Source organism: Cnephaeus nilssonii (genome assembly GCF_951640355.1).
Source record: "Cnephaeus nilssonii genome assembly, chromosome: X".
In the NCBI taxonomy this organism is placed as follows: Eukaryota; Metazoa; Chordata; class Mammalia; order Chiroptera; family Vespertilionidae; genus Cnephaeus; species Cnephaeus nilssonii.
Genome location: NC_137071.1, coordinates 100,803,680 through 100,831,354, shown reverse-complemented (window position 1 = coordinate 100,831,354; position 27,675 = coordinate 100,803,680). Strand labels below are relative to the sequence as shown.

The 27,675-nt window shown below is 42.1% G+C and overlaps 2 protein-coding genes across 3 annotated transcripts in view; one reads left to right on the top strand and one right to left on the bottom strand.

Moving 5' to 3' along the window:
• FGF13 (fibroblast growth factor 13) overlaps window positions 1-27,675 on the bottom strand; it is a 695,370-nt gene that overhangs the window by 571,380 nt on the left and 96,315 nt on the right. The window lies entirely within an intron of this gene.
• LOC307096278 (choline/ethanolamine transporter FLVCR2-like) lies at window positions 2,433-5,982 on the top strand. The gene is given in 2 exon segments (XM_079765856.1): window positions 2,433-4,148; window positions 4,152-5,982. Coding segments are annotated over 2 exon segments (1,257 nt in total). The 5' UTR covers window positions 2,433-3,851; the 3' UTR covers window positions 5,112-5,982.

The window sequence follows — 27,675 nt, the reverse complement described above, 5'->3', positions numbered from 1 at the left end:
AAAGGAAAATACACACCCCAAAGCAGTCATAAGCACACCAACTCACACTCTTTGATATAGAACCAGGATTGTGTAAGTCAGAAGTCAGCAAACTATGGCTCATAAACCAATTCCAGCCTGCCACCTGTTTTATAAATTAAGTTTTATTGAAATACAGACATGATGATGTGTTTCTGTACAGTCCATGTCTTCTTTCATATTACAATGGCAAAGTCCAGTAATTGCAACAGAGACCATATAAATTGCATAGCATCAAATATTTACTATCTGGCCCTTTACAGATAAAGTTTGCCCAAACCTTCTTTAAATTATATCGGGCCCACTACTGTGTCCTGTATGATTTTCTATTTCCTTCAACATTTTTCCATTTGAAATTCTATTCTTCTTTACTATATTTTACCAAGGCCATTATTAATATTAACATTGTTTTTCAGTAGGATTCTTTATCTAATCAACTCTCACCAGACTTAAACAAGCCTCAGGTACAAAAGGTGCTGGACTCAGGGCTGCTGGGCACTTTAAAATATAAAACCTATTGGCGATTCTTTCATTCCTTAACCTGCAACTGCACTGATATGGCATCCATATATCATGAGGTGTTGTGTGCAGTAGAGATAGGGTGATGGGGGAAACATGCACTGGGCTGGGAACTGGAAAGCATCTTTTCTAATCCCAACCTTTCCAATAACTTGCTGAGTGACTCAAGAGGAATTTATTTCCATTTCTGGGACACAGGATCCTCCTCTGAACCTGAGACCCTCTATGTTCTCTCCCAGCCCCATGACTCAGGCTCCAAAATTTATACAATATAAACTACTATAACCCACCTTCATTATATGTATCAAATAGTGAGGGTCCAATAAAATAGAGCATATAAAGTAGTTAGCACAGTGTGGGGCATATAACAAGCCCTCAATAAACAGGTGTAGTTACTATCACAATTAATAAGTATTAACTTTTAATTTATTAAACACTTAAATTACATCATCATCTTTTTAGAATATGGTATAACAGATTATTTTACATTACAATACTTTAGAATACATTGCAGGCTGGCATGACTAAGAAAAAAATGACCTAAGTATTTAAACTTAAAAGATAGAATATGATTATTTCCATTACCAAAGGGCTTTTTCTTTTACAAAATAATTCATCACAGGCTCTTGCAAAAGTTAACTTCCCTCAAGTAAATATGAGTTGTTGTATGACTATGTGATTTTCATTCAATGCTTCAAGATCATTTCTATTGTGTAAAAAAACATGGCATGCTTGGTATACATTGAGGGGAAGCACTGTTGACTTCTCTGGACACTAGCAGGATTCCAGAAGTAATGTGAGTGACCAGAATTGTGTAAGTCAGAGTCAGCAAACTATGGGAATGCTAGTCTTGTATGTTTGTAAACTGGATCTGAAGCAAACTTGGACCTCTAATGCTAGATCTGTGACCCAGTAGCCATCCTAAGAGGAACTCCTCCTGCTTGCATGCACCTTCCAACTTATGGAGCACATTCCATACACAGAGGTGTCCTTAAGCTGTCTGGTAACTCAACAGAGGCATTCAAGATTGAGTACCCTCACTTGTTAGATGACTCCACAGAACCACAGAGCAGTTTGGAGACTTACCCAGGCCATCCAGCTTGTCAACCACGGAGGTGGTGGTCAAGGTCCAGTGCTATTTATCTCTATATCTTCAACATGAATTTGTTCAATTCCAATGCCATAAATTTCTAAAGGAAAGGTCAGGCTTCACTTTTAGAAGCCATAGTTTTGTAATTCCGTTTACTATGGTCTTATGGCCCTTGCACTTACAAACATTTAGGGACAAGTGGAGAACCAGCTGTCACAGATGGAATGGCAGCACAGATAATCGATTTGGGCCTCCAAGATATTTGTCCTCATTATTGTTTCTGGTAGCTGAATTAAATATTTTAATGATTTATTTCATTGGCTTCAGACTCAGAGAATATGTGAGCAGAGATGGCAACTTCTAAGATCTAATTAGGACTCCAAATAAAATGATAACATGTGAAAGCTTCTACATAGAGTTAAAATGAAGTTTTGACATTCTTTATAAACAGATTTTAAACTCTTCATTGCCAAGTGTGAAAGAGTCAGGATTTGCTGATGCAAGCATGACCCTGAAGGACAAGGAGACTAAGAAGAAGCTGGGGGAGAAAAGCAAGACTCTCCAAGCAACCACTCTGAAATCACTACTGCACCTACTGAACAGATGAGGAACTCAATCCTCAAGATATCTCCAAAAACTTCAGAAGCTTGTAAATTATCCTTTGTGCAGAGACCATGTTATTTTTCATTGTTATTCTATTTTTAATATGTATTAGAACCTTGAGGTATAAAAGTGATTTAAACACAGACCTGCCCTTAAGGAGTTCACAGTAGAGTGAGGAGGAGGGGTGTGTGGACAAGTAAACTGGCAAATACAACTAAGTATGATAAACAAAGGCATATGCTAACACTATTATATTTGGCACCTGGCCCCTTAGTAATGTTTGTAGATGCTATTTTATCACATCTAAAATTATGTTTTTTGGGGTGAGAAAAGCATATTTTCATTTGTTCCTCAAAGGTGGGTTTCCTTCGAACAAAAGCAACTGGTTGTCATGAATACATCACATACAAAAAAGTCTCAAAAAGCCAAGGCAACAAAATAAACTAGTCCATGCAGATGGAAACTAATCAGAAAGGCTTAGATCATCAGAAGAATCCAGTTATGAAAGCTGGCCTCTCAGGCCATCTGCCAGGGCTAAGTCTGAATCTCCAGTGAATCTTCAGGAGAGTTTAAAATAAATATTTATAACACAGGAGATGTAGACCGAGTGGAGTAAACTCTATTTGGAGAGTTATCTCAGAAGGGCTGATGGTATTATCTCATGTATCCTCTGGGAGGGGGGCAAATGAATTTGAGGGACAGTTCAGGGGGGTTAACCAGGCGGTTTCCATGACGCCGGAGGCGTTGGGGGAGGAATGCACCAGGCAAACTGTGATAAAACAATTGGGCTGCTGGACCCAAGGTTATTGGGAGGGCCAGAGAAGGGGGGTGAAGGGGAGCTAGGTAGGAGGACAGGAGGGGAGGGCCCCGAATTCCTGGTGGGATGGGGGCGGGGTGGTCACATGGGCCCTAGGGAGCGAGGCCCAAGCCTCCTGGGAACCAATTGTCATGTGAAGTGTCTAAGCAAGGAGAGAACTCTTTCCTGGACCAGAGGTTGTACCTAGCCAGAATGCTTAGAAGTAATGAAGGCATCTTCAGGGCCAGGACCCAGCTGAAGGGTCTGCAGCTGGCCTGAGGGTTAGCAGTCAGGGACAACGGTCCCTATAGAAAAGTTGGGGCCAAGGTTTGGAGGTGAGCATTGGGAGACCAACTTGTGGCTTTTATGCAAGCTTAAGTCTCCGTTTCTTCTGGGACAGACTAGGACAAGTGCCCTGTCACCTTTAGGGGACCAGCCAAGGGTACTGTCACTTTAGACTGCCAGAGTTCTCAGCACTAGCCCAGGGCTCTAAGAGAGACCTTGGTCATGGTGAATGAAGATCCCAACCTGGAGGAGAGGAATGGCACTTCTGAGCAGGAGTATGAGCTCCAGGCACACCCCAGCATGTCTTCCCTTCTCAGCCTCTCTGTGTACACCAGAAGTTCAGCCCACCCTAGTTCCTTGGCCCAACCTGGTGGTTTGGTCCACTCAAGTAGCTCAGCCCACTCCAGTAGCTCAGGCCCTGAGGACCTCAGTATGATCAAGGTGAGCAAGCACAGTTGAACAGTGGTCCTGTTGTTTAGTTGCTACTCAACGTGCAATGTCTTTCAGTGGATCCAGTATGGCTCCATCAGTAACGTCTTCATGAACTTTTACCAGGTCAGTCCCTTTGCCATTGACTGGCTGTCCATGTACTACATGCTAACCTACATCTTTCTACTACTGCTGGTGGCATGGGTGCTGGAAAAATTTGGCCTGTGCACCATTGCCCTCACCAGCTCCACTCTTAACTGCTTGGGGGCCTGGGTGAAGTTGGGCAGCCTGAAGCCATATCTCTTCGCAGTCACTGCACTGAGCCAGGTCATCTGCTCTGTGGCCCAGGTCTTCATCCTGGGCATGCCATCCTGCATCTCTTTCATCTGGTTTGGGGCCAATGAGGTTTAAAAGGCCTGCTCCATAGCTGTCTTAGGCAATCAGTTTGGAATTGCAATTGGTTTCTTGGTACCTCCCATTTGGGTACCCAATATTGAAGACCAGGACAAGTTTGACTATCACATCAGCATAATGTTCTGCATAATAGGAGGTTTTTCCACTCTTTTTTTCATCCTTGTCATCATCATATTCAAAGAAAAGCCTAAATATCCCCCCAGCAGGGTCCAATTCCTGAACTATGCTTTGGAATCCCCTGATGTTTCATACTTAAGTTCCATTGTCCAGCTCTTCAAAAACCTCAACTTTGTGCTGCTAGTCATCACCTATGGTCTGAATGCTGGAGCTTTCTATGTCTTGTCCACTCTGCTGAATCGCATGGTGATCTTGCACTACCCAGGAGAAGAATCAAATGCTGGAAGAATTGGCCTGACCATCATCATCGCAGGAATGTTTGGGGCTGTAATCTCAGGCATCTGGCTGGATATGTCCAAAATCTATAAGGATACAATCCTAGTGGTCTATATCATGACTCTGTTGAGCATGGTGGTGTACACAATGACCTTGAATCTGGGACACCTGTGGGTAGTGTTCATAACTGCTGGCACAATGGGCTTCTTTGTGACTGGTTATCTCCCACTGGGATTTGAGTTTTCTGTGAAGCTAATGTACCCAGAATCAGAAGGCATGTCATCTAGCCTCCTCAACATATCTGCCCAGGAATTCAGGATCATCTTCACCATCTCCCAGGGCCAGATTATTGAACACTATGGAACCATGCCCAGGAACATCTTTCTGTGTGTGTTCCTCACCCTTGGAGCAGCAGTCACTGCATTCATCAAGGCAGATATCAGAAGGCAGAAAGCAAACAAGGAAACTCCTGATGATAAACTCCAGAAGGAAGAGGGGGAGGATGAGGAGGAGGAAAGCAATATCAACAAAGCACCCACCATTGTGTCTGAAGAGCACCTCTAAGAGAAAAAGATGATTGCAACTCAGGGAACATATCTTCAGTCAACACAACTCTCATTGCCAACACAAAGGTCTTCACAGGATCACAAAGGTGTTCTGTTCTTACAAAAGTCATACAAATTCACGATAGGAAAAAAATAAGAATAAACATGTAAGAAAATAGAATTATCTAAAAAGTCCTAACTGTACTACCTACATATAACTATGGTTAATATATTTTAGTATGTGTTTTCAGATCTCATTCTATGCATATAAACATGGATCTTTAAGCCTAAAATGATATAGAATGTTTTTTATATATCTTACTAGGGGCCCAGTGCACGAAATTTGAGCACTAGGGGAGGGGGGTCCCTTAGCCCAACATGCCCCCTCTCACATACTGGGAGCCCTCAGGGGGATGTCCTACTGATGGCTTACACCCGATCCCCACAGGAAGCGGGCCTAAGCTGCAGTCTGGCCTCCCTTTGTGGGAGGCAACCAGGCTAGTCAGGGGAAGGCACCAGCCCCATCACCCTGCTGCTGCAGCCACTGCCAGTCACCACAGCCACCAAGGTATTTTCATCAACACGACCCCAGTCCATTCACCAAGAAAAAATGACAACTTTCTTTAGGCATTTTCAAGATGTGTCTTTCATAGGATATGCATTTCTTTCTTTTTTTTTTTATCCTCATCTAAGGATATGTTTCTATTGACTTTTAGAGAATGTGGAAGAGAAAGGGAAAGACAGAGAGAAACATCAAAGTGAGAGGAACACTTTGATTGGTTGCCTCCTGCATGAGCCCTGATCTGGGCCCCGTCCAGGGAGGAACCTGCAACCTAGGTACATGCCCTTGATCAGAATCAACCCAGACCCTGCTGTGGGCAGGCCGAGGCTCTATCCACTGAGTCAAACCGGCTAGGGCAGGATATGACATTTCTTAGCCCTCCAGCAGCGGACCTTTGTTTTTTTCTCCAGAAGTGTGGTGGAAAAACCCTAGATCACCTTTTTGGATTCTTATTACCCAAGTTACTGAGAATATTACCAGTGGCATACAGGAAGCTTAGCCAATGTGCAGTAAGAAAAGGTGTTTCCTCTATAGTTCACACCAATCACCGGCTGTGCCCTGCCCAGGCCTGAAGCCTCTGGCCAAAGCTTTAGGCCTGGGAAGGGGACCTCCAGCTCCCTGTGAATGCAGACACCGCCCATTGGGCAGGGGACTCCAGCTCCCTGCAATCCACTACAGGAGCAGACGCCCTCGCAGGAGCGGACCCCCAGTTGCCTGTGATCCATTGCAGGTTCTCCGCTGGTGCCCAAGGCCGGGAAAGCCTCCAGCAGAGGCTTTCCCGGTCTTGGGCTCAGCCACACCCCAGCGTCCGAGCAATGGATCGCAGGAGCTGACCGCCAGTTGCCTGCGATCCGTCGCAAGCTCCCCGCTGGTGCCCAAGGCTGGAAAAGCCCCCGGCGGAGGCTTTCCTAGCCTTGGGCTCGGCCTTGGGCTCGGCAGCACCCCAGCAACCCGTCAACAGATCTCAGGAGCCAACCACCAGTTGCCTGCGATCCAGGAAAGCCTCTGGCAGGATTGTTTCCTGGTGGGCGTGGCTTGTGGGTGTAGCAAAGGTACAGTCAATTTGTATATTACTCTATTATTAGGTAGGATTACAAAAATAAGTGAGTTTTATAAAAAATAAGCATGTTAGGTAATCAATGCAAAGAATAAATTGTTTAATATGGTGTTCTTTAGTTTTTATTCTCTTGACAGCAAACAAAACTAGGTTCTGATGGTATTTGTCCCTGTTCAGGGAGATAGGACCAGGTCACTAGTGTTTATTAACAACCATACCAGCAACAAAAAGTTTATCAGCTGTCAATACATGCCACATGTGTCCCATACCAAGAAAAATATTATTTACGTCAATACTAAGAAAAGGGGTAAAAACCATAAGATACAGGCCAGGGAACCTAATGTGCTTTTGGATGAGGAGGATTTAAAAAAAAAAAAAGAATACATGGGAAGGAGGAACAGAAGACAAAACTGTTCCTTAGATGTCATTCTCTTTGACAGAAGTAAGGCTTTCTCAGTTATTAAGAGCATAGGCTTTGGAGTCAGGTAGACCCGAGTTGGCATCTGAGCTCAGCCACCCATTAGTGGTGTGACCATGGATCAATGACTTCCTTCTGACTACCCATTTCCTCACATGTGGTCAAGTAGGAATGGACAAAGACCATAACTTTCTCATGGGGCTGTTGAGATGCTCAAAGGAAACAATGCATATTAAGTGCTTTTAATACTGCCTGGCACTCAGAGAACTATAATGGTAATTATTCTTGTGGCTGCCATGCAACTCAACCCAAGGAACCCTCAGGCATATAAACTAAAAAGAATTTCAAGATAAGGGTGCTCAAGCCCTTCACATCTCAAAGGAGAACACTAAAACCCAATGAAGGGAAGATATTTTCCAATGACATACATCTATTTTCAATTAATTCAGTAAACATTTATTGAGCATTTGGGAAAAACACTATTCTAGGAGTATGGTGGGGGGCATAGGTAAAAATGTGACTTGTAGGTGAAGATGCTTACAATCTATTCAAGTTATTTAATCCCTTTGTGCCTCAGTTTATGCATCTAGAAGTTGGGGCAATTGTACCTACCCCATACTGAGAGAATACATGCAAAGTGCTTAGAACACTGCCTGAAACATAGTAAGCTAGATACACACACACACACACACACACACACACACACACACACGAACATATTTATATATTTTGTATTTATATTTGGAGTAAAGTTATACGTATACATTCATTTTATTTATTTTTATATACGCATGTAATTGGAAGACTAGATAGAATGAGACAAAAGTCATCTTCCTATATCTTCATCTGCTTTATTTTTCACTCCTGACAAGCAAAGTTGTGGATATATGGCATACTCCACAGCAGTGTTCTAGTCATTGTCTGTGTGGGTGTTCAGAGACAATTTCAGTGGTTGTGGTGGTGGCCTCCTCCCACTAGACTGCAGCCCTAGCTGTGATTCCTGAAAGCCAGTGTTGCAGCAGTAACCTCTTGATTCCCCACCTCCATGGATGTGAAAACAGAAGTGGCTACATTTGGTGTGCCAGTTCAGTACTGGCATTGTGGGTGTCATTCCTAGAGACCCAGACTACAGGTCCCACTTCCACCCATTCCAACCATTTTCTAAGTACCTAATTAAACAGAACTAAAATACCTGCCTTCTTCCAACAGCAAGAATAGCTTTTGATAAATACAGATGAATGTTGACTGCTACAAATGAGTAATATCTCAAAAGACGGGAGGCAGAATGAGAGAGAGGAAACACATCCCAACTAGTGGGAACAGCTAGAACAAAGGTGCAGAGCAGAGGTAGTAGTAGTCCGGTGACCATGAGAAGGGGCTTCTTGACAGAACAGACAATCACAGCTAGTCTGACAAAGGTTTTCTCTGGAGAATGATGCTCCAAAATTAACCCCATGACCTTATTATTAGACACCAGAGAACTGGGAACAATTTTACCATCCCAGAGAGGCAATGCTGGGGGATTCTCAGTACCATTACAACCCACAAGAGTCCTCTTTTTTAAAAAGCCTATTTCATAGAAACAGAGACTAGAATGGTGATTGCCAAAGGCTAAGAAAGGAGGAAAATGGGTTGATGTAGGTCAAAGGGTACAAAGTTTGAGATATAAGAAGAATAAATTCTAAGGATCTAACATACAGCAGGTGATAATAAAGAGGTAATATGCAAATTGACCATCATGCCCTTGCACAAGATGGATACCCCCATGTGGTCACAAGAAGGCCTTCCCCATTTGGTCACAAGATGGCCACCACTGGATGGCCAGCAGGGGAGGGCAGTTGTGGATGATCAGGCCAGCAAGGGAGGGCAGTTGGGGGCGACCTGGCCTGCAGGGGAGGGAGGGAAGTTGGTGTGACCAGGCCGGCAGGGGAGGGCAGTTAGGGGTGACAAGGCCAGCAGGGGAGGGCAGTTAGGGGTGACTAGGCCAGCAGGGGAGGGAAGTTGGTGGCGACTAGGCCTGCAGGGGAGGGCAGTTGGGGGGACCAGGCCTGCAGGGGAGGGCATTTGGGTGGGACCAGGTCTGCAGGGAAGGGCAGTTGGGGGTGACCAGGCCGGCAGGGGAGAGTAGTTAGGGGCGACCAGGCCAGCAGGGGAGGGCAGTTAAGGATGACCAGGCCAGCATGGGAGGGAAGTTAGGGGTGACTGGGCCAGCAGGGGAGGGTAGTTGGGGGCAACCGGGCCTGCAGGGGAGGGCAGTTAGGGGTGACCAGGCCTGCAGGGGAGGGCAGTTGGGGGTAACCAGGCTGGCAAGGGAGGGCAGTTAGGGGTGACCAGGCCAGCAGGGGAGGGCAGTTAGGGGCAATCAGGCCAGCAGGTTAGCAGTTAGGCGTTGATCAGGCTGGCAGGGGAGTGGTTAGGGGGTGATCAGGTTGGCAGGCAGAAGTGGTTAGGGGCATTCAGGCAGGCAGGCAGGCGAGTGGTTGGGAGTCAGCAGTCCTGCTTTGTGAGAGTGATGTCCAACTGCCCGTTTAGGCCCGATCATGGTGGGATCGGGCCTAAACGGACAGTCGGACATCCCTCGAGGGGTCCCTGATTGGAGAAGGTGCAGGTTGGGCTGAGGAACACACACCCCCACCAGTGCACGAATTTTATGCACTGGGCCTCTAGTCTTACCTAATAATAGACAAACATGTAAATTGACCGTACCTCCGCTACGCCCACAGCCAATCAGGAGTGAGTATACAAATTAACCTGACAAAGATGACAGGTTAATTTGCATATGCAGGCGTGGAGCGGCTGGGAGGGGTGGAAAGGGGGCAGCTATGAGGGGGGAAAGGGGGCAGCGGAGGGAGCTACAGGAGCAGTGCTCTAGCTGGGAGCGAGGACTTGCTGGCTCCCAGGAGTCCAGGAGCAAAGCCAGGGGAAGGAAGGCCTATTCTTGCATGAATATCATGCAACGGGCCTCTAGTAGTTAATAATATGATATTATATACCTGAAAGTTGATAAGAGTAGATCTTCAGCATTCTCACCACACAAAAAAGTTACCTATGTTCACTATGTGAGGTGATGATGGTGTTAATTATCTTGATCTTGATAATCATTCTATATTGTATATGTATATCAAATCTTACATTGCACATTATAGAGATACAATTATATTTGTCAATTATTCCTCAATAAATTTTTTTCACGTTCTCTTTTAGTATTAGGGAAAGAAATTTGGAGATATATAGTTATGGTGTCATACTCCAAATATGGAAGATGTTTCTAGCTGGCAGGATATGGATAGAACTGAGGCTGCCTAACAATGAACAAGTTTATTGCTTCTAAACAGAAATTTTTTATTAAAGTATAGCACTATTAACTCTATTTTATAGGATTCCAGTATTTCTGCCAAGACAGTTTTGTCTCAGTGCCACAGAAAATTTCCCCAATGAAACTGTTACACTTTATGAATGCTATCTATTTCCAGGAAAAAAAACACACACATGAGCTGCAATAAATGGAAAAAGTTTACGTAAGAGAAACAAAACAGAGCACCCAAAAATGAACAGTACATTTAAAATAAAATTCTTCAGTACTGCCAAAAATGAGCATAACAAACAGCTGATACATTTTCTGCACTCTCAATTCCTTAGACATGAAGCATTTTTCAATCTCTAGTTTATACCTGACATATTAAAATTTAATCATTAAATTTCAGATATACAATCCCTCCCCACCTTCTTTTACAGGTAATAATATATATGAGCTATAATGTTTCATTCCATGAGTGTTTAGCAGTAAAAATTATTGTAAATTCTAAGACCAATAAAAACTGGTGTCATATTTGTTTGATACTAAAAAGAAAAATAATCTCTATCATGTTTTAGGGAGACAGAAAATATACAAGATTTAGCATCAAATAGATATGGAATTGAGTCCTGGTTCCAATGCTTATTAGGTGCATAATCTCAGGCATATGTCTTAGTCTCTTTGAGCCTTGATTTCATCATCTCTAAAATGAGGATTATGATAAATCTACTTCACAGGGCTATTATGAGACTAAATAATAAAATATTTGTAAACATCTTAGCACAGTGTACAATATATAGTAAGCTGATAATTAGCATAAACCGCTTAGTTATCTACCTTTTTATATAATAACAGTTTTGAGATATAATACACAAACCATAACATTCATCCATTTAAAATATGCAAATTGATTTTTGTAGTAATTCTCAGAATTGAGCAAGTATCACCACAGTCTAATTTTAAAATATTCTTGTCACACCCAAAAGAAGCCTTTAACCCATTAGCAGTCACTATACTGCCTTTTTAATGCCCATAAAAGATTGCTAAGACCTTGGGCCCTGGAGTCATTGACAACTGAGTTCAAGTCCAAGCATTGGTATTGCTAGCTGTGTGATCCTCAGAAAGTTGCTCTCAATCTTACTGTGCCTCAGTTTCTTCACTATAAGTGAGAGGTAATAATAATGCAAATCCTATAGGCCAACTGTGAAGATCTGCTGAGAAATGCATATATAGCACCTGCCAATGGCTGGCCCATAGTGGGCACCAGATAAATGGCAGTCATCATCATCACAATCCTCCTTTTCATGCATTCTGCTTATTTTCCTCTTCCCCTACTTCACCCTTTCATTATCATTCCATAAAATGCATCCCCAGGGCCTACAATAGTGCCTTGCACATACTAGTAGCATGCATAATACATATAACATGAACTAATTACATAAGTCCTCCCATATCATCATTGATAGATTCTTGGAAACTGCAACTTTAAGGAAAACAACATATAATGAAACGAACTGTACCATATGCTAATTGACCTAAGTTCCTACAGCATATTTCTAATCACAAAAAACATTGGCAAACTTCTAAATAAAACCCCAAAACTCTTCTAACATTAAACACTAAAATAAATGTGAGCTACAGAAACATTTTTTAAATGAATAAAAACCAGTCAGATCTTTATTTTCAAACCTGATTATTCTAGTTCCAGGTATAAGAGTGCCATAGCCTCTCAAGGCAGCTCAAGGAACAAAGCAACACCCACCCTGGACAAAACTCCCTCCCATCATAGAGCTATTCACACAGACTCACACTCACTCAGACTGGGACAATGTAGACATGTCACTTCATCTATTGTACACATTTTTGGGATGTGTAGGAGGACACCGAAGGACCCAGAGAAAGCCTACATGGGGAGAATGTGCAAACCCAACAGCTATTGATTCCAGCTGGGAACGTTTTATGTGGGTTTTTTAAATGTTATATCGAAATTATTTTATTCAAGGAACTGTTGCACTTAATTATGTAGCGGTTGTGTGTACATATGCATAGATGCATGCACACACATGTGTGTATCTATCTTTTCATTTAGACCACATGCTATTGCAGAAAAAAATTAAAGTGGCTTCTTGAGTAGTAATAAATCATCATGAAAGAAAGGGGAAATCTAACACCAACTAGAGGCAAGTTTATCCAAGGGCTGTGTTTATGGACACTGCTCCAAATTATCATAATCACTGTCTAATTTCAGCCACAGAGACCTAATGGAATTCAGTCACATTCTAGAACTCCAGTGCAAGCCATTACCTTTCTCCTCACCACCTTTTCTCCCAGCCTACAGATTCTCCAATAGCTCTTAGAAGGTTCTTACCAAAGACTCACAAAGCTAGTGGGTTGTGAAGCCCTGATTAAAAGCCAGGCCACCTGATTCCAAAGCCTATGCTCTATGGGCTACATCATGCTGCTACCTTATTAAAATCTATTCTTTCTCAGGAATCAAGAAAAAAGTATACTTACCTCCTCATGCATTCTGCAATGGTAGCAGTTACATAAAATTAGGAAAACTACTAAAAAATACAACATCTCAGGCCTGAACAAATGTGTCTCAGTGATTGAGTGTTGACCCATGAACCAAGAGGTCCCCGGTTTGATTCCTGGTCAGGGCACATGCCCAGATTGCAACTTGATCCCCAGTAGAGGGTGTGTAGGATGCAGCCAAGGATGATGTTTCTCTCTCAACATTGATGTTTCTATATCTCTATCCCTCTCCCTTACTCTCTCTAAAATCAATAAAAATATATCATATCCTATATAATTAAAGGCTAATATGCAAATTGAAAGGTGGAATGACCAGTTGCTATGATGCACACTGACCATCAGGGGGCAGACATTCAACGTAGAGCTGCCTCCTGGTGGTCAGTGTCCTGAGCTGGGCTCTCAGCTGGCAAGTACAGCAGCTGTGGTGGGAGCCTCTCCCACCTCCGCAGCAGTGCTAAGGATGTCCGACTGATGGCTTAGGCTCACTCCCCACAGGCTCCTGGACTGCAAGAGGGTGCAGGCCGAGCTGAGGGATCTCTAGCATTTTATGATATGAGGTTATATATATAACCTTTCCATAGCAGATGTTGCTAATTCAAACCAGGCTGGGGTTGATTGTATTTGGCTTATCATTTGAAATACATGGTTAAATTATAATGACTCATCTCTTGAGTAAGAGTCCATTCACATTTCCTTATACTTGGTAAGAATCCCTTTCATGTGCTTCATAAGTAGCAGCATGATAGAACAGAAAAAACACTGGAGTGGGAATCAGATGGCAGGGCTGCTATCTGCTTGCCTTGGCTAAGTGCCTTTGCTGCTCTGATTCTCCATTCCTCTTCCTGGGAAATGAGGGAGACTGTACCAGGGATGACTAAGGGCCCTTCAGGGCCTAATATTCTCAGATTCTCTGACGTCTCTAGGCAAAGCAAAACTGACTTCAAGATTCTCTTAACACTCACTTTACAGCCTCAAATGGTAAATCCAAGTGACTTAATCATGATCTGCTCACAGAAAAGCACAGAACTTAGTTCTCCACCTAAGGCCATAGGGCCCAGATAACTGGAAACTGGCTTACTAAAGGGAATGAGAGAAAATACATGGACACCAAAAGAATGCCCTTTGTATAGAATAATTTACCGTAGAGAGTCTGTATTGTTTTACCTTGCAGTAAAAACAAAACGAAACAAAACAAAACAAAACAAAAACTCAATCAAGAAGAAAAAGAGAGAAAGAGAACTGGATCTGTTTTCAAAAACACAATTATCCATAATCTAGATGTACAGTGGTATTTTATTAACATTCCAAAGCAGAACAGAAAAAAATAAAATAAAATCTGGATGTACAAATAGAGAATCGGGGGCAATTGTTCACACCACCAAAGGCCATGAGCTTGGCTCTGACACTGAAATGCTAGGAATGTGAGCTCCAGCCAGTTCTGTTCAACCACTGGACATTGATTGGGTAAGACTAAATGCCACTTCCTAGGTCAGGGGACAGGGCTATCAAACTCAGTACAATCAGTCCCTGCCCATGAGGATCTCATTGTTTCATGGGTGAGAGACACACTTAAACAAGAAGCTTTCCTGGAGGTACTTACCCAAACTCTCTGATCTTCTGCTGTTTTCTCACATGTTCAGTGGGGAAAATGAAACCTGCCTCACACCACTGATGTGAGAGGTCAGTAAGGCAATTTTGGGAGAAACTGAACACAATAAAAACCATAACATTAGTGCCCATGATGTTTTATCAATCTTATGTAAAGTATGACCTAAATAATCTACTTACTTTTATGTTATTTATTCTCTGTCTACCCACACTAGAATACCCTACATGACAACAGGGATCTTTGTTTTGTTCTTAATATATATCACCAATACCTAGAACAGTGCTTTACTTAAAGTAAATGTTCATTACATTGGAAAGGAAGGAAGGTTGCTTTTTTAAAACTTTTGCTATTTTTAGCAAACTCCATATTCTGCAAGTTGACTATCTAGCATCCATTCTCTTGTTATCCTTACTAACAAAATGCACATTTTATTCAGTGTGGTCATGTGTCCAGCTCAAAAACAGCATTCCCAGCCTCCTTTATAACTGGTATGTAAATGACAGTTGTTGGGTGGGACTTCCAAATTGCTCTTCAAAGGGATTGACTAGGCGGGGAAATACATCTCCTCTATCTCCTTCTTCCTCCTTTCTGACTGGAAAGCCAGAAAGTATCTTAGATCAGGAAGTTACCTTAAGGCTCTGGCTGGGTGGCTCAGTTGGTTGGAGTGTCGTTCTATACATTAAAAGGCTGTGAGTTCGAATCCTGGTCAGGATACGTACTAGAAGCAACTTCTCTCTCTCTCTCCCTCCCTCTCTCTGTCAAATCAATAAACATATCCTAGGGTAAAGATATTTTTTTAAATGTGACAAGAGTATTTTAAAATTAAGCTGTGGTGATACTTGCCCAAATTCTGTGAATTACTACCAAAAAAAAAAATCAAATTGCACATTTTAAATGGATTAATGTTATGGTATGTGTATTATATTTCAAAGCTGTTATTAAAAAATTCAGAATACTGCCGAAACCGGTTTGGCTCAGTGGATAGAGCGTCGGCCTGCGGACTCAAGGGTCCCGGGTTCGATTACGGTCAAGGGCATGTACCTTGGTTGCGGGCACATCCCCAGTAGGGGGTGTACAAGAGGCAGCTGATCGATGTTTCTCTCTCATCGATGTTTCTAGCTCTCTATCCCTCTCTCTTCCTCTCTGTAAAAAATCAATAAAATATATTTTTTAAAAAATTCAGAATACTGCTTGGAATATCAGAAAGCTAGAGGTGCCTGTGTCCTGATGACATTATAACTGCACAGAAACTTCATTTATTTAATATGACCTTTTCTCCTTTATTTCCTTTTCATTCAAACTGGCCTTGCCCAGCACCCTGACTCACCTGCCTCTTCTCCCTTGTGTGTCTACTCCCTTAATCATTAAGCCCTCAGGACAATGAGGCCCTGGTCAGCATCAAATAATCTTAGAAACAAAACATCAGGTCTGTTGACCACAGAGACAGAGTTTCAATCAAACTAAAGATAATATCTAGGCATCAGTTGTGTTTCAGTTCCAGGCACAGAAAAAGGGAAAACAGATGAAGTGATGCCATGACTAACCTTAGGACCAGATGCACTGATCAGCTACCACCTAAACTAGCATTGACCAATCAGTAGAGACCATGACCCTGACTATGACCCTAATTCCCTTAGTCACCATAATTTATGATTTTTCCCCTATACAACCCATTCCCTGGAAGCCATTGGGGAGCTACGTCTCTGAGTATTACCTCACCTATGACTTCAGGCCTGAGCTACTATCTAAAAATAAACCCTTACTTTCTTTGCTGCAAACTCCTGCTCATGTCTTTTTGGGTTTTGATGCATGCAGGCAAATGGACCCCTTTAGTCCAGTGACAACATCATAGAAACACTACCTCTACTCTGGAATGATCATCTCCAGATTTCTTTCATGTGACAGAAATATATTTAAGATATTGTTTTTGAGAAGTTTCTGTTATTGGAGGTGAATGACTTTCCTGATACATGTAAGTTCTCAGTTCAAATATTTTTTATTTATTTCAGAGCATTTCTTAACATATTTTAAGTTATATCTTTGTGGTTTTGTTGTTATTGTTGTTATTGTCCCCATTAGAATGTCAGCTCTATGGCTACAGAAACTGTGTCTGTTTAGCAAACCATCTCCTAGTGTGTGCCTGACACATACTATGAGCTTAATAAAAATTTTATATAAATTATTAAAGTAGCTTAAGTATGGTATGATATATAGTGGGTACACCATGTCATTTCTGTTTTAAAAAATAATGAGTGGCCCTTTATAATTCAATGAACAAAAATGCACAATTTCCAGGATTACTTCTGTTAATACAGTTCAATAAAAGTTTATTGGGAATCAACTAGGTGTTAGCCCCTCTGCTGGGGACTAAAGATAATTGTTCCCAAATGTTTATATCATAGCAGTTCATACAAAACCTCACAATACCGATAGCAAATTAACAAAACTCATAGAGTCTTATAATTTTCATTAAAAAGTACAAGTTCCAAAATAGTGTGATGCTCATTTAATGGGATTAAGATTAATATCCTTAATATAGTTTTCTCACTTCTGGTATTTTTCCTCCTAGATCAAGAGAACACAGAAATGAATATTTCTCATTTGTCCCAAAAGACCAGCTTATTTTTGGTAATTAATATATGAGAGACTATAATAATTATATTGTAGATTTTTCTATTCTAGTAGTTGAATTCTTCCCCATGAATACTATTTTGGCATTTTTTAAAATCTTTAAACAGAATATGAATGTTAATATAAAAATGGCAAATGCCCTTTCTCACTATAAACCTAAAAGCTGATTTTAATGGTCTTTCAGTAGAAGCAGCCCAAAGTAATACAGAAAGTTATTCTGGAGGTTGAATCTTGTTGCTTCCAGTTAGTAAAAAAAGAGGGGGAACAGAAAAAAAGTTCCATTTTTCAGTTTGTCTAGTTAACCAGGAAGAAATAAAATCACACCAGGGGTAGTGTTAATGAGGACAGGAAAGGCTAAATTGAAGAGCATACAGCAGGAGGGAGAATGGTACAAAGTGACCATGTTCCCATTTCTGCCATGGCAACCACCTGATTACTGATGGCTAGACTTCCCTGGGGACTGCTAATGAGAAAGCAAGCAGACCATTTTGCTTCCCCAGATGAGATATGCTACCAAATTGGGCATTAAAAATATAAGCCACATTATTAGACGAGGAATAGCTAAGCTAGGACTAATAAAGGGAAGCATATAACAATAAGAATTGCTACCATTAACTTAGAACTTAAAATGTTCCTGGCACTGTGCTAAGAACCTGCTAGGAGTAAGCACTTAGAACATAAAAAAGGGGAGAGTGCCAGAGATCATTTAGCCCATTGGTTCTCACTTGGGGTGGTTTTGGAGCCCTGGGGACATTTGGCAATGTCTGAAGGCGTTTTGGGTTGTTACACCTTGGGTGGGGTAGGAAGGATGCTACTTGCATCTAGTGGGTAGAGGCTAGGAATGCCACTTAACATTCTCCAATGTATAGCACAGTCCCACACAGCATTATCCAGTCCAAATTGTCAATTGTTGAGAAATTCAGATTAAGCTCTACCCCTTATGGTACAGAGGAGATCAAGTTCCAGAAAGAGTGGCATGTCCAAGGTCACTCATCTATCTATCATCTATATATTTTTCTATATATCTTCTATTAGCCAAAGTTTAAATTTTCATTTGAATAAAGGGTCCTGCTACTTTAAAAAGTGTGAAAACCATTGCTCCATTCTCCAGGTATTATCAGAAACTAAAGCAAGTGCTTCCTCCCTTTCCAAAGAAGTCCATTACTGTTCAGAAAAGCATATGACCGTCTGAGTTAATTCCTATCATTTTTAGATGAGAAGCACGGCCATAAGCAGAAGGGAGACAATCACCTCCCACCCACCCCCACATACATTACATCCCACAGATGTCTGAGGTGGTACCCCCCTGCTGCTCAGGACCCAGAAAATGAGCTTCCTGCCCCGCCTTTCCTCACAATTACTGCCCACTCATTTGCTCAATGAAGCATACCCTCGCCTGCTCCCTCGTGCATCTGATTATCTTCATATCATCTTGGTACAAGGCACTAAGCTGGGGCTGAGAATAGGGGATCAAGAGAATCTAGAGGAAAACAAGGTACGATCTATCCAGGTGCTCTATGGGCCCTCCAGTCTTGTATGGAATGGGGAGGGCATAAACAATTTTCCACTAACTAATCTGGGATAAGACTCTGGAGACTGCACAGTGCTGTTAGAGGCCACAGGAGGAAAGGAGTACATATAGCAGTTGGAAGAATCAGAGAAGGCTTCCTGGAGGAGGTAGCAGGCATCGTGCTTTGCCAAAGGCAAGCAGCAGATTGTCCTTTTACAGATGTATACTGGGAAATGGGTAGAATCCACAAAGAAAGAGACAGAAAAGGAGTTTCAGACCCACTCTACTTTTAGAGCTTCTGACATTTAGGCAAAACAAGAGAATCTTCCTGAAACCCCTATAGACCCCCTACTCAATGATTTATAGCCTCCATTCCTAGCGAAATAAAAACCAAATTCTTACCTGGTATCTAGTGCCCTTTACTCCCTAGCTTAATCCACATCTCCCAATATAGGACCCTGCCAAGAAAATCATTGTCACCATGACTCCCTGGGGAGATTCCCACCTCTCAGCCTAAGCCAGTATTTAAACTTCTGCCTCTTGGAGTACCCAGGTCCTTGCCTATCTTTCACACTGGCAGCTAGCTCTCAGCCTGAGAATAATGGGAGTTACACCTGGCATTCACTGCATCTATGAGTATGAGTAGTAATTACTAAGCAACATCTTACTTTACTGAGTACTGACCATGTACCAGGCACTTTAAATCTATTTATTTACTTAATTCTCCCAAGGATGCACTGTTATCATCCCCATTTTGCAGTCAGAGAAAAAGAGAGGCAAGGAGAGGTGACATCGGTTCCTGAAGGTCACGCAGCTAGCAAGTGGCTGAGCAGGGATTCGAATCTAGTTCTGATATGCCCCACAGCAGAGCTGCTCTCCACCAAACTATGCATCTCCAGGGCCTACCTGCTCTGTGATACCTTCCTTGGGCCCACAGTTCTCCAAGATTCCTTGCTCCTCCAAACTATGAAGCACATGGGGTCCGCTACTCTTGTAGTCCACATTACTTTTGGCTACTAATAGTAATAATAGCAGACATTTCAACAGTCCTTCCATGTGGCAGGAATATATATATATATATATTGATTTCTGAGAGAAGAAAGAAGAGGGAGAGATAGAGACATCAATGATGAGAAAGAGACATCTATTGGCTGCCTCCTGCACGCCCCCTACTGGAGATCCAGCCTGCAATCCAGGCATGTGCCCTGACCAGGAATCGAACCTTGACCTCCTGGTTCATAGGTCAATGCGCAACCACTGAGCCATACTTGCTGAGCAAGGAACCATTTTAATTGCTTGACATAGGTTAGCCCAATTATTCCTGCCATATTATCACTGCCATTCCAAATTTACAGATGAGGTAAGTGAGACACAAAGAAGTTAGGAAATTTGCCAAGGCCCAACAACTAATAGATGATCCAGCTAGGATTTGAATTTAGGCAATCTGGCTCCCTTGCTGTCTTCAAGTCACTATATTACACTGCTTCTTATATCTCTCTTCATTTTTACTGATAAGGAAACTGAGGTTCAGAGTTGTTGAGTAACTTGCCTGAGGTCACACAGCCAATAAGAAGAGGATCTGGGATTGGAACCCAAGCAGTCTAGTTCCAGAGTCAATGCTCTTAACCACCACACTGTAGCCCCTACTGCAAAATGAGCTCTATTGGATCTCCCCAGCTATAGCCTTTACTATATACCACCAACCAAAACCAGCAAGTTCTGCCACCCTTCCCCCCAAAAAAGCATTTCTGGTTTTCAAGCATTTCTGATTTGCTACAGGACTTCAGGAGGTGTACTCCAGGAGGTCTACTTGGACCCTGACCTCAGCTACTTCAGAACGTGTCCAAAGGGTGGTTGAACAGCCTGGGCCTCCCAGCCTGCAGACGCTGTGAGCTGTGGGCCAACCGGAAGACCTAAGCCCCTGCCTCCAGCATCCCAGACGAGAGTCAGACCCAAACTGACAACCAGGTTCACTACTTAAATACATATGACTAATGAAGGCAGAGGAGGCAGGGGAAAATGACAAGGTATTACTCATTTTTAAACCACAAATGTACAATTATAACCTTACTCACTAATACTTTCAGGTGGCACTCTCCTGACAAGTAAGGATGACTTTTTACAAGCAACAGTGCCATTTTATAGTAGTATGTAGAATGGGAAGAAGCATATAATCATTTATTGTGGTTTTTATTTTTCCCTCAAGGATTCTAATGTTACAATTCTTACATCACTATAATTTATTGAATTTCCTTCTATTTTTCATCCATAGAGCCTGTCACAGAATTAATTACTAATTTTCACCCTCCATGAAAATATTGAACAGGATTTTAAATGTTTAGGGTGCTTTCTTGATAGCAACATATCTGCAGTGTTTGTAAAATAAGCAACAATATGGGTAAAAGAAAGAGCATATGTCTATATTTTGGAATTTTTGAATTCCAGAAGTGGCTCTATCACTACCTGTGTGACCATGAGCAAGGCAGTTACCACACTCTAGGCTTATTTTAATACAGGTACCCTGGATTTATTTTAATCAAGCGTGGTAAGATATGCAGATGCAGAAGTAACTGCCATGAAAAAATATTTATTATATTATTCACAGTCCTCTAGAAGCAGGAGGCATGCAACACATGGGGAAGCACTGGGGCCAGTCAGGAGCAAAGGGGTTGAGAGGGAAATGTGTGAACCTGCATAGAGTATGGTGTCCTACTTCCCTGGCCTATGAGTTTTTGTGACTAATAAACTGCTGTCAATCTCATCTGTTCAGTGACAGATGTTGTATATTGGTCTATCCCCATAAACCTAGGGCACAAATCTTCCTTACCAATGAGCTAAATAGGAGGCGATTAAAACAATGTATGAATGAACACAGAAATCTATTCACAGATAAAAGCACATCACATAGGATTTTAGCTATTACTTCTCTCTGAGCTTTTTATTCCCCAGGATAAACAGTCCCTTTAGTGCCCTCACAGGCCTTGACTCCCAGACTCTCTATGTTCTTACACCATTCAGGATACTCATATATCATATGTGCCTTGCAATGCAGGACTTACAACTAAGCACAGGTACTTCTTTCCACAAGTGTGCTGACCACCAAAATGAAAACATCACAAGTCTGGGAGTTAGACTAAATTTATTGGGTCTAATCAGAGATCTGAAGTTTCTGCTCAGAGTCATTCTGGCTAGTTCTTCTCATCTCTTGAAGTATCAGTTTCCTCATCTGAAAAATGGGAATAACAGCAAGATGCTCACAAAGTTTTCATGAGGCTCCACCAAGAGCATGTTTGTAAGAAGCTAGGTCCAGAGTTGGTGCTCATGAAGCACTTGCTATTATTACCATGATCAAGTCAGAAAAGACAAATGGTACAGGGGAGTACACCAGGGCTGCTTGGGGTGGGTGAAGGGGGATGCTGAGAGTGGGATGACAATGAGCACAGCCAGTCCAGCCTCCAAATGGAATTATCTTTCAGATCTCATATATACATACACACACACACACACACACACACACACACACACACACACACAATGAGCGGCCAGATTATTAAGATCTCTGAACGCATAATAATCTAGCCACTAGCCACTCCGTGTATATCCTATATAATAAAAGGCTAATATGCAAATTGTCCCCTCGACCAGGAGTTCAACCAGCAGGCAGGCTAGCCAACCACCCATGTCCCCTCCTCCTGGCTAGACTGGCCGGACCCCACTCATGCACGAATTCATGCAACGGGACTCTAATGATTATTATGCATTCAGAGATCATAATAATCTGGCCACTCAGTGTATATATGTATATATATATATATGTGTGTGTGTGTATATATATATATATATATATATATATATATATATATATATACTTTCATCCATAAGACAGAAAAAATATTTTTAATTTTTTTTCCAAAATAAAGAAGGCAATGGGGTCATGACATTGAATGCAGACCAAACCAACTGAAGTCCTTTACGGAAGTGTGGACAGGGGAGTCACAGAAATAGAAATTGCTACACATCTAACTTCAGGGGCTTTTTTTTAAATATATACTTTATTGATTTTTTTACAGAGAGGAATAGAGAGTTAGAAACATCGGTGAGAGAGAAACAATGATCAGCTGCCTCTTGCACACCCCCCACTGGGGATGTGCCCGCAACCAAGGTATATGCCCTTAACCGGAATCGAACCCGGGACCCTTGAGTCCGCAGGCCGACGCTCTATCCACTGAGCCAAACCGGTTTTGGCTCAGGGGCATTTTTAAGTCTCCTTAGAAATAGCCTCTCTAGGGGAATATTTATATTTAGTACTGATTATTTCATAAATATCTTCAATCTGGTCCAGAAAAATATAAAATGGTTGTCATTGACACTACTGAAATTTTTTGGTGAAAGAAAAGATGCTTAGTTGTTTTTTCAGCTTGAAAAATTATGGATCCTGTAGTGTTTCAACTGCCATTCATTTTAAAAATAATTGGTTAAGAATGAAAACTATTTTTTTCCTTTGGTAAAACTCCAATATAACCTGGAAGAGTTCCTATATTTATGATGTGGTTCCATAGAGTTGAATGTCTTTGTTTTTATGAGCAGTAAGTTACAATTAAAACAAATAAAAAAAGCAAAATAATTTGATTCCAGTTGTATTACAAACTAGCACTTTAAATGATCCATAGCCCTTAATTGAATCTTAGGAAAATCATGAAGCAAATGTGGGCTGGGCACTTGCTTAGTGTCAGGTTCTATGTTAGGGGAGCCGGTTTGAATGAAGATGTGTGGCTAGCAGACCAACAGCTGCTGCAGAATCAAGGCCTTGGAAAGAGGTAGTACAGTAGGTATAAAGGACAAGGATAAAGGGTAACAATAGGTCCAAGTGCAAGCACCAGCTCCTGTCCACCTCCTCCAACTCATCCACATGTCATATCCCACATGTATCCCTGGCTCCAGCTATCAATGCCTGGATCACCTTGTGTCTGGGCCCTTGTGTATTCATATGAGGTGTTGAACTCACAGCAATTGGTTAGCCTTGAGCAACTCTACCTCATGGCCTTCTATTTTCTCACACCTCAAATAGGTATAACACCTTATATGGCAGGGCATACTTTGGCAATCAGCCATGGCAGCTTTTTCACTAAAAGGCAAAGTTCAGTAGTTGGGACACAGACTGTATAGCCCGTAAAGCCTAACATATTTACTATCTGACCCTTTACAGAAAAAGTTTGCAGATCCTTTCCCTAGAACGCCCTCCCCTTTTACTCCTACATGAATAATTCCTATTTGCCACTTAAAATTCAGTTTAAGAGTTATCTCCTCCAGGAATTATTCCCAGACCTTTTCACCATGCCAGTACTCCAAGGGAATTGGAACCTTCCTCTTACATGCACCCCACCTCCATTTTGAACTCAATTCATAAGAAGCACTAATCATACTGAGTTGGAATTATCTGTCAGAAACCCAAAACAGTCACCTCTCTGGGACTGTGGCTCATTCACATACAGATTCTGAACACCCAGTACACAGGGCTTGACCCAAAAATCATACTAAATAAATCCTGCTGGAATGAACAGGTGTGGATTTATAATGCGACACAAAGTATAATTGTAATGTGACACAAGGTATACCACCAACCACTCAACAATTACTATGGCATTTGTGGGAGTCATAGTCATGGCCCTTCAGTGAGAATTATGACTGTTTGAGGAAGCTATTCTCCGACAGACAAGTGTGGCTGAAAAAACATCAGCAGGATAGAAAAATTTGCCCCTGTTGTTTTCAGAAAAGGTTCACCCACCAGGACTAGAATCCTAAAGGCTATTTTCAGCTCTGAGCACAGCTTACCCAAGGGTCTGTGGGCTGAGCCACATCAGTCCATTGGGTCTTCTTACCTCCTTCATTCCAGCTCACCACACCAAGCTCCAGCCTAGCCCTCACCTGAGGCACCACACCTACCATATCTTGAGTGCTACTTCATATGGGTCTGCCAGCATGTCCATGGGCCTGATTTTTAACCTTGTCCTTTTCTTCTTAGGTACTAATATTATCAGGGATGAGGCACAGTGCCGCAGAAAGCAGCACTGGAGTTGGAGTCAGAAGACCCAGGTGGTACTAATGGCCCTCTTACTTTCTAACTGTGAAAACCTTATGCAGTTCAGGCCTCAGTTTCCTCACCTAGAATTTAGAGATGATAATGCTGTTAGGTCAGAGGAAATTAGGAAAACATAGGAGTGACAGTGTTCCTCTCTCTGGGAAACAGTGAATCTCAGGGATTAGGAACATGCCCCCCTCCCCCAGGGAGATATTTCAGAGTCATCTGAGAGGCTTTCTCAAACCATATCCAGCTCTAGGAAGATCCAGAACATGGCCTTCCCCTCCTGAGAATCAGAGCACCTTTACCCATTGGAGGGATGTCGTCTCTCAAGGATTCTCAAGGGTCCTGGGTAAGAAAAATGTTGAATGCCACCATTCTGGTGCTGTAGAGATGGAAGTAGATACAACTGTGTAGTGCTAAAGAAAAGACCAACAAGAGATAGGGCTTTAGTGATGTTTCTCAACCTTTTTCATGTCATGGCACTTACACAGATTGCCAGTCACAAATGTCATGCTGAGTCTGCCAGCCGCCACAGGCAATCCAGTCCAGCACTCTCCAGAGTTATGAGGGCTGAGGGGAGCAACGTGTCAAATACATCATAATTCATTTTTTTAGCACATCCTTTGGATGCCATGCTCAAACAGAAGTTGGCAACATTTACCACCTTTCAGTAGCAAATAAGCCAGCTACAGCCACCTCCTCGCCCCAATTTAGGAGTTAGGCGTGTGCCTTTAATTATTTCCTCACCAAGCCTCAGCATATCAGAAGAACCCTAAATTGTGTACCATGACGTTAAAAAAGTTGCCAGTGTTGTGATCCCTTCTCACTTTGGTCTGGGGCTTGATGTTACCTTAGGTCCTCACCCTGTTTTGCAGGTACTTCTGGCTATCTGGACTAAGTGTACCTCTTTCTACCTCTGAAGTTCCTCAGCATGGCCTCACAGGCAATGCCCTACCCTAACCTGGGTTCCAGCCTAGTCTCAGCTGGGAATGCAATCTTCCTAGGGCAGGAGTTTAAGAAGCTCAGCATCAGCAGCATGATCACACTGAAGACCAAGAATGCTGGTGCTGCCCTGGCCCTGGCCACTAGCTCTCATTGCCAGAGTTACACCTCTTTCTTTAGAGTGAAACATTGCCTCATCTCCCCCCAAACCCAGTAACATGCTTCTTGCCTTGTTCCTCTGTATACAAAGCTGTGTTCCCCAGTTCCTCAAGGTCCAGGCTCCTGCCTTATTTTTTCCCCATCTCAGAGGGCCTGGAATGCATCATAACAGTCCTCACAAGGACCAAAATCACTATGAACTGCCACAGCATGTCACCAATCATCTGTGCCCACCTAACTCTCTGGATAACATACTCTAAACTTTATCCAAGGCTTTGCTGCTAATTGTTCTCCCCAAATCTATGCCATCCTGCTTGGAGTGTCCACTATTTGCATACATGTTCTTCCTGGCCTGGCCCCTGCCTAGCTCATGTGGTGGAGAGGCTCTTTCTGCTGGATGGCATAATTGCTTGGGTCTTGGCCTTGGGAATGGCAAAGACATGAAGAAAAACTGCAGCTCCAATGCTCACTAATTATATGACCTCAATCAGGTCAGTCTACTTCACCTTCCGCACTTATGAAATAAGAAGACACCCATCTTAGAGGGTCATTGTGAGAATTAATAAAAAATAATGTACTTATTAACTAGTTGTGCCCTAGCTGGTTTGGCTCAGTGGATAGAGCATCAGCCTGTGGACTGAAGGGTCCCAGGTTCGATTCCGGTCAAGGGCACATGCCTGGGTTGCAGGCTTGATCCCCATTAGGGGACGTGCAGGAGGCAGCCAATCGATGTTTCTCTCTCATCATTGATGTTTCTATCTATATTCCTCTCCCTTCCTCTCTGAAATCAATAAAGATATTTTAAAAATTTAAAAATAAATAAAAATAAATAGTTGAGAGCCTACTATATGTGAGACATTGTGACAGTCAGTACTGAGGGATAGAGTGGTATCCCTTGATGCTAGTGTCACAGGGGCACTGACTGAGCATTCCACATGCTAAGAAACAGCACAGGCAGAAAGCTAGGAGGCAGGTCCCTCTTCTCTAGAAAAATGTCAGCAGGCAGACTATCAGATCCTCGAACATTCTCGTCTTTTCTGATTATGACCACTTCTTCTTTGCTTGCTTAAGATAAGGCCTAGTCCCTAATATCCCATCTCATCATCTCTCTGACACCTGGGGAAAGCGACTAGTCAATCCCTAGCTTATTTTCAAAGCCACACAATAAGAATCCCTTTCTGTCTTCTTTCAACTAATATTTATAGAGCACCATCTATGAGTCAGGCACAGTACTAGGAAGTAGATGGATACAGAAAAAGAGACTAGTTTAGGATTGATCTAATATATGACAGAAAGTATAAGTTCAAATGATTAATTTCAAAACTCCTTAGGATTTCTGCCTGCTTATTTTCCTAGATGGATTTTTCCAGAAATTTATCACATCTCATAAAGTATCCCACCAAGTCTTTAATTAGCATGCACTGACAATCTATATTAACTCAGGGAATACTGGAATCTTTCCCATATATTATCTCTTCAACTGGAGCAAGGTATCTCTCCATTTATTTAAAGCCTTTGATTCCTTCCTTTAGGATTATTTAAATAAATATCATGTCCCAAATTTAATTAATGCCTCAGTATTTATATATATTGACTCCATTGCAAATGAATTATATTCTTTCTTATATTCTTCAGTTGTTTGCAGCTAGAGACATGGCTATTTGTGTTCATTTGCCTTGAATTTCAAGATGTTGTTAACCTCATTTACACAAACTAGTATATGATGACCTTGTATGTTGTAAGTATGCATAGTTTTTCTGGGTTATATCCCCAGTACCTATCA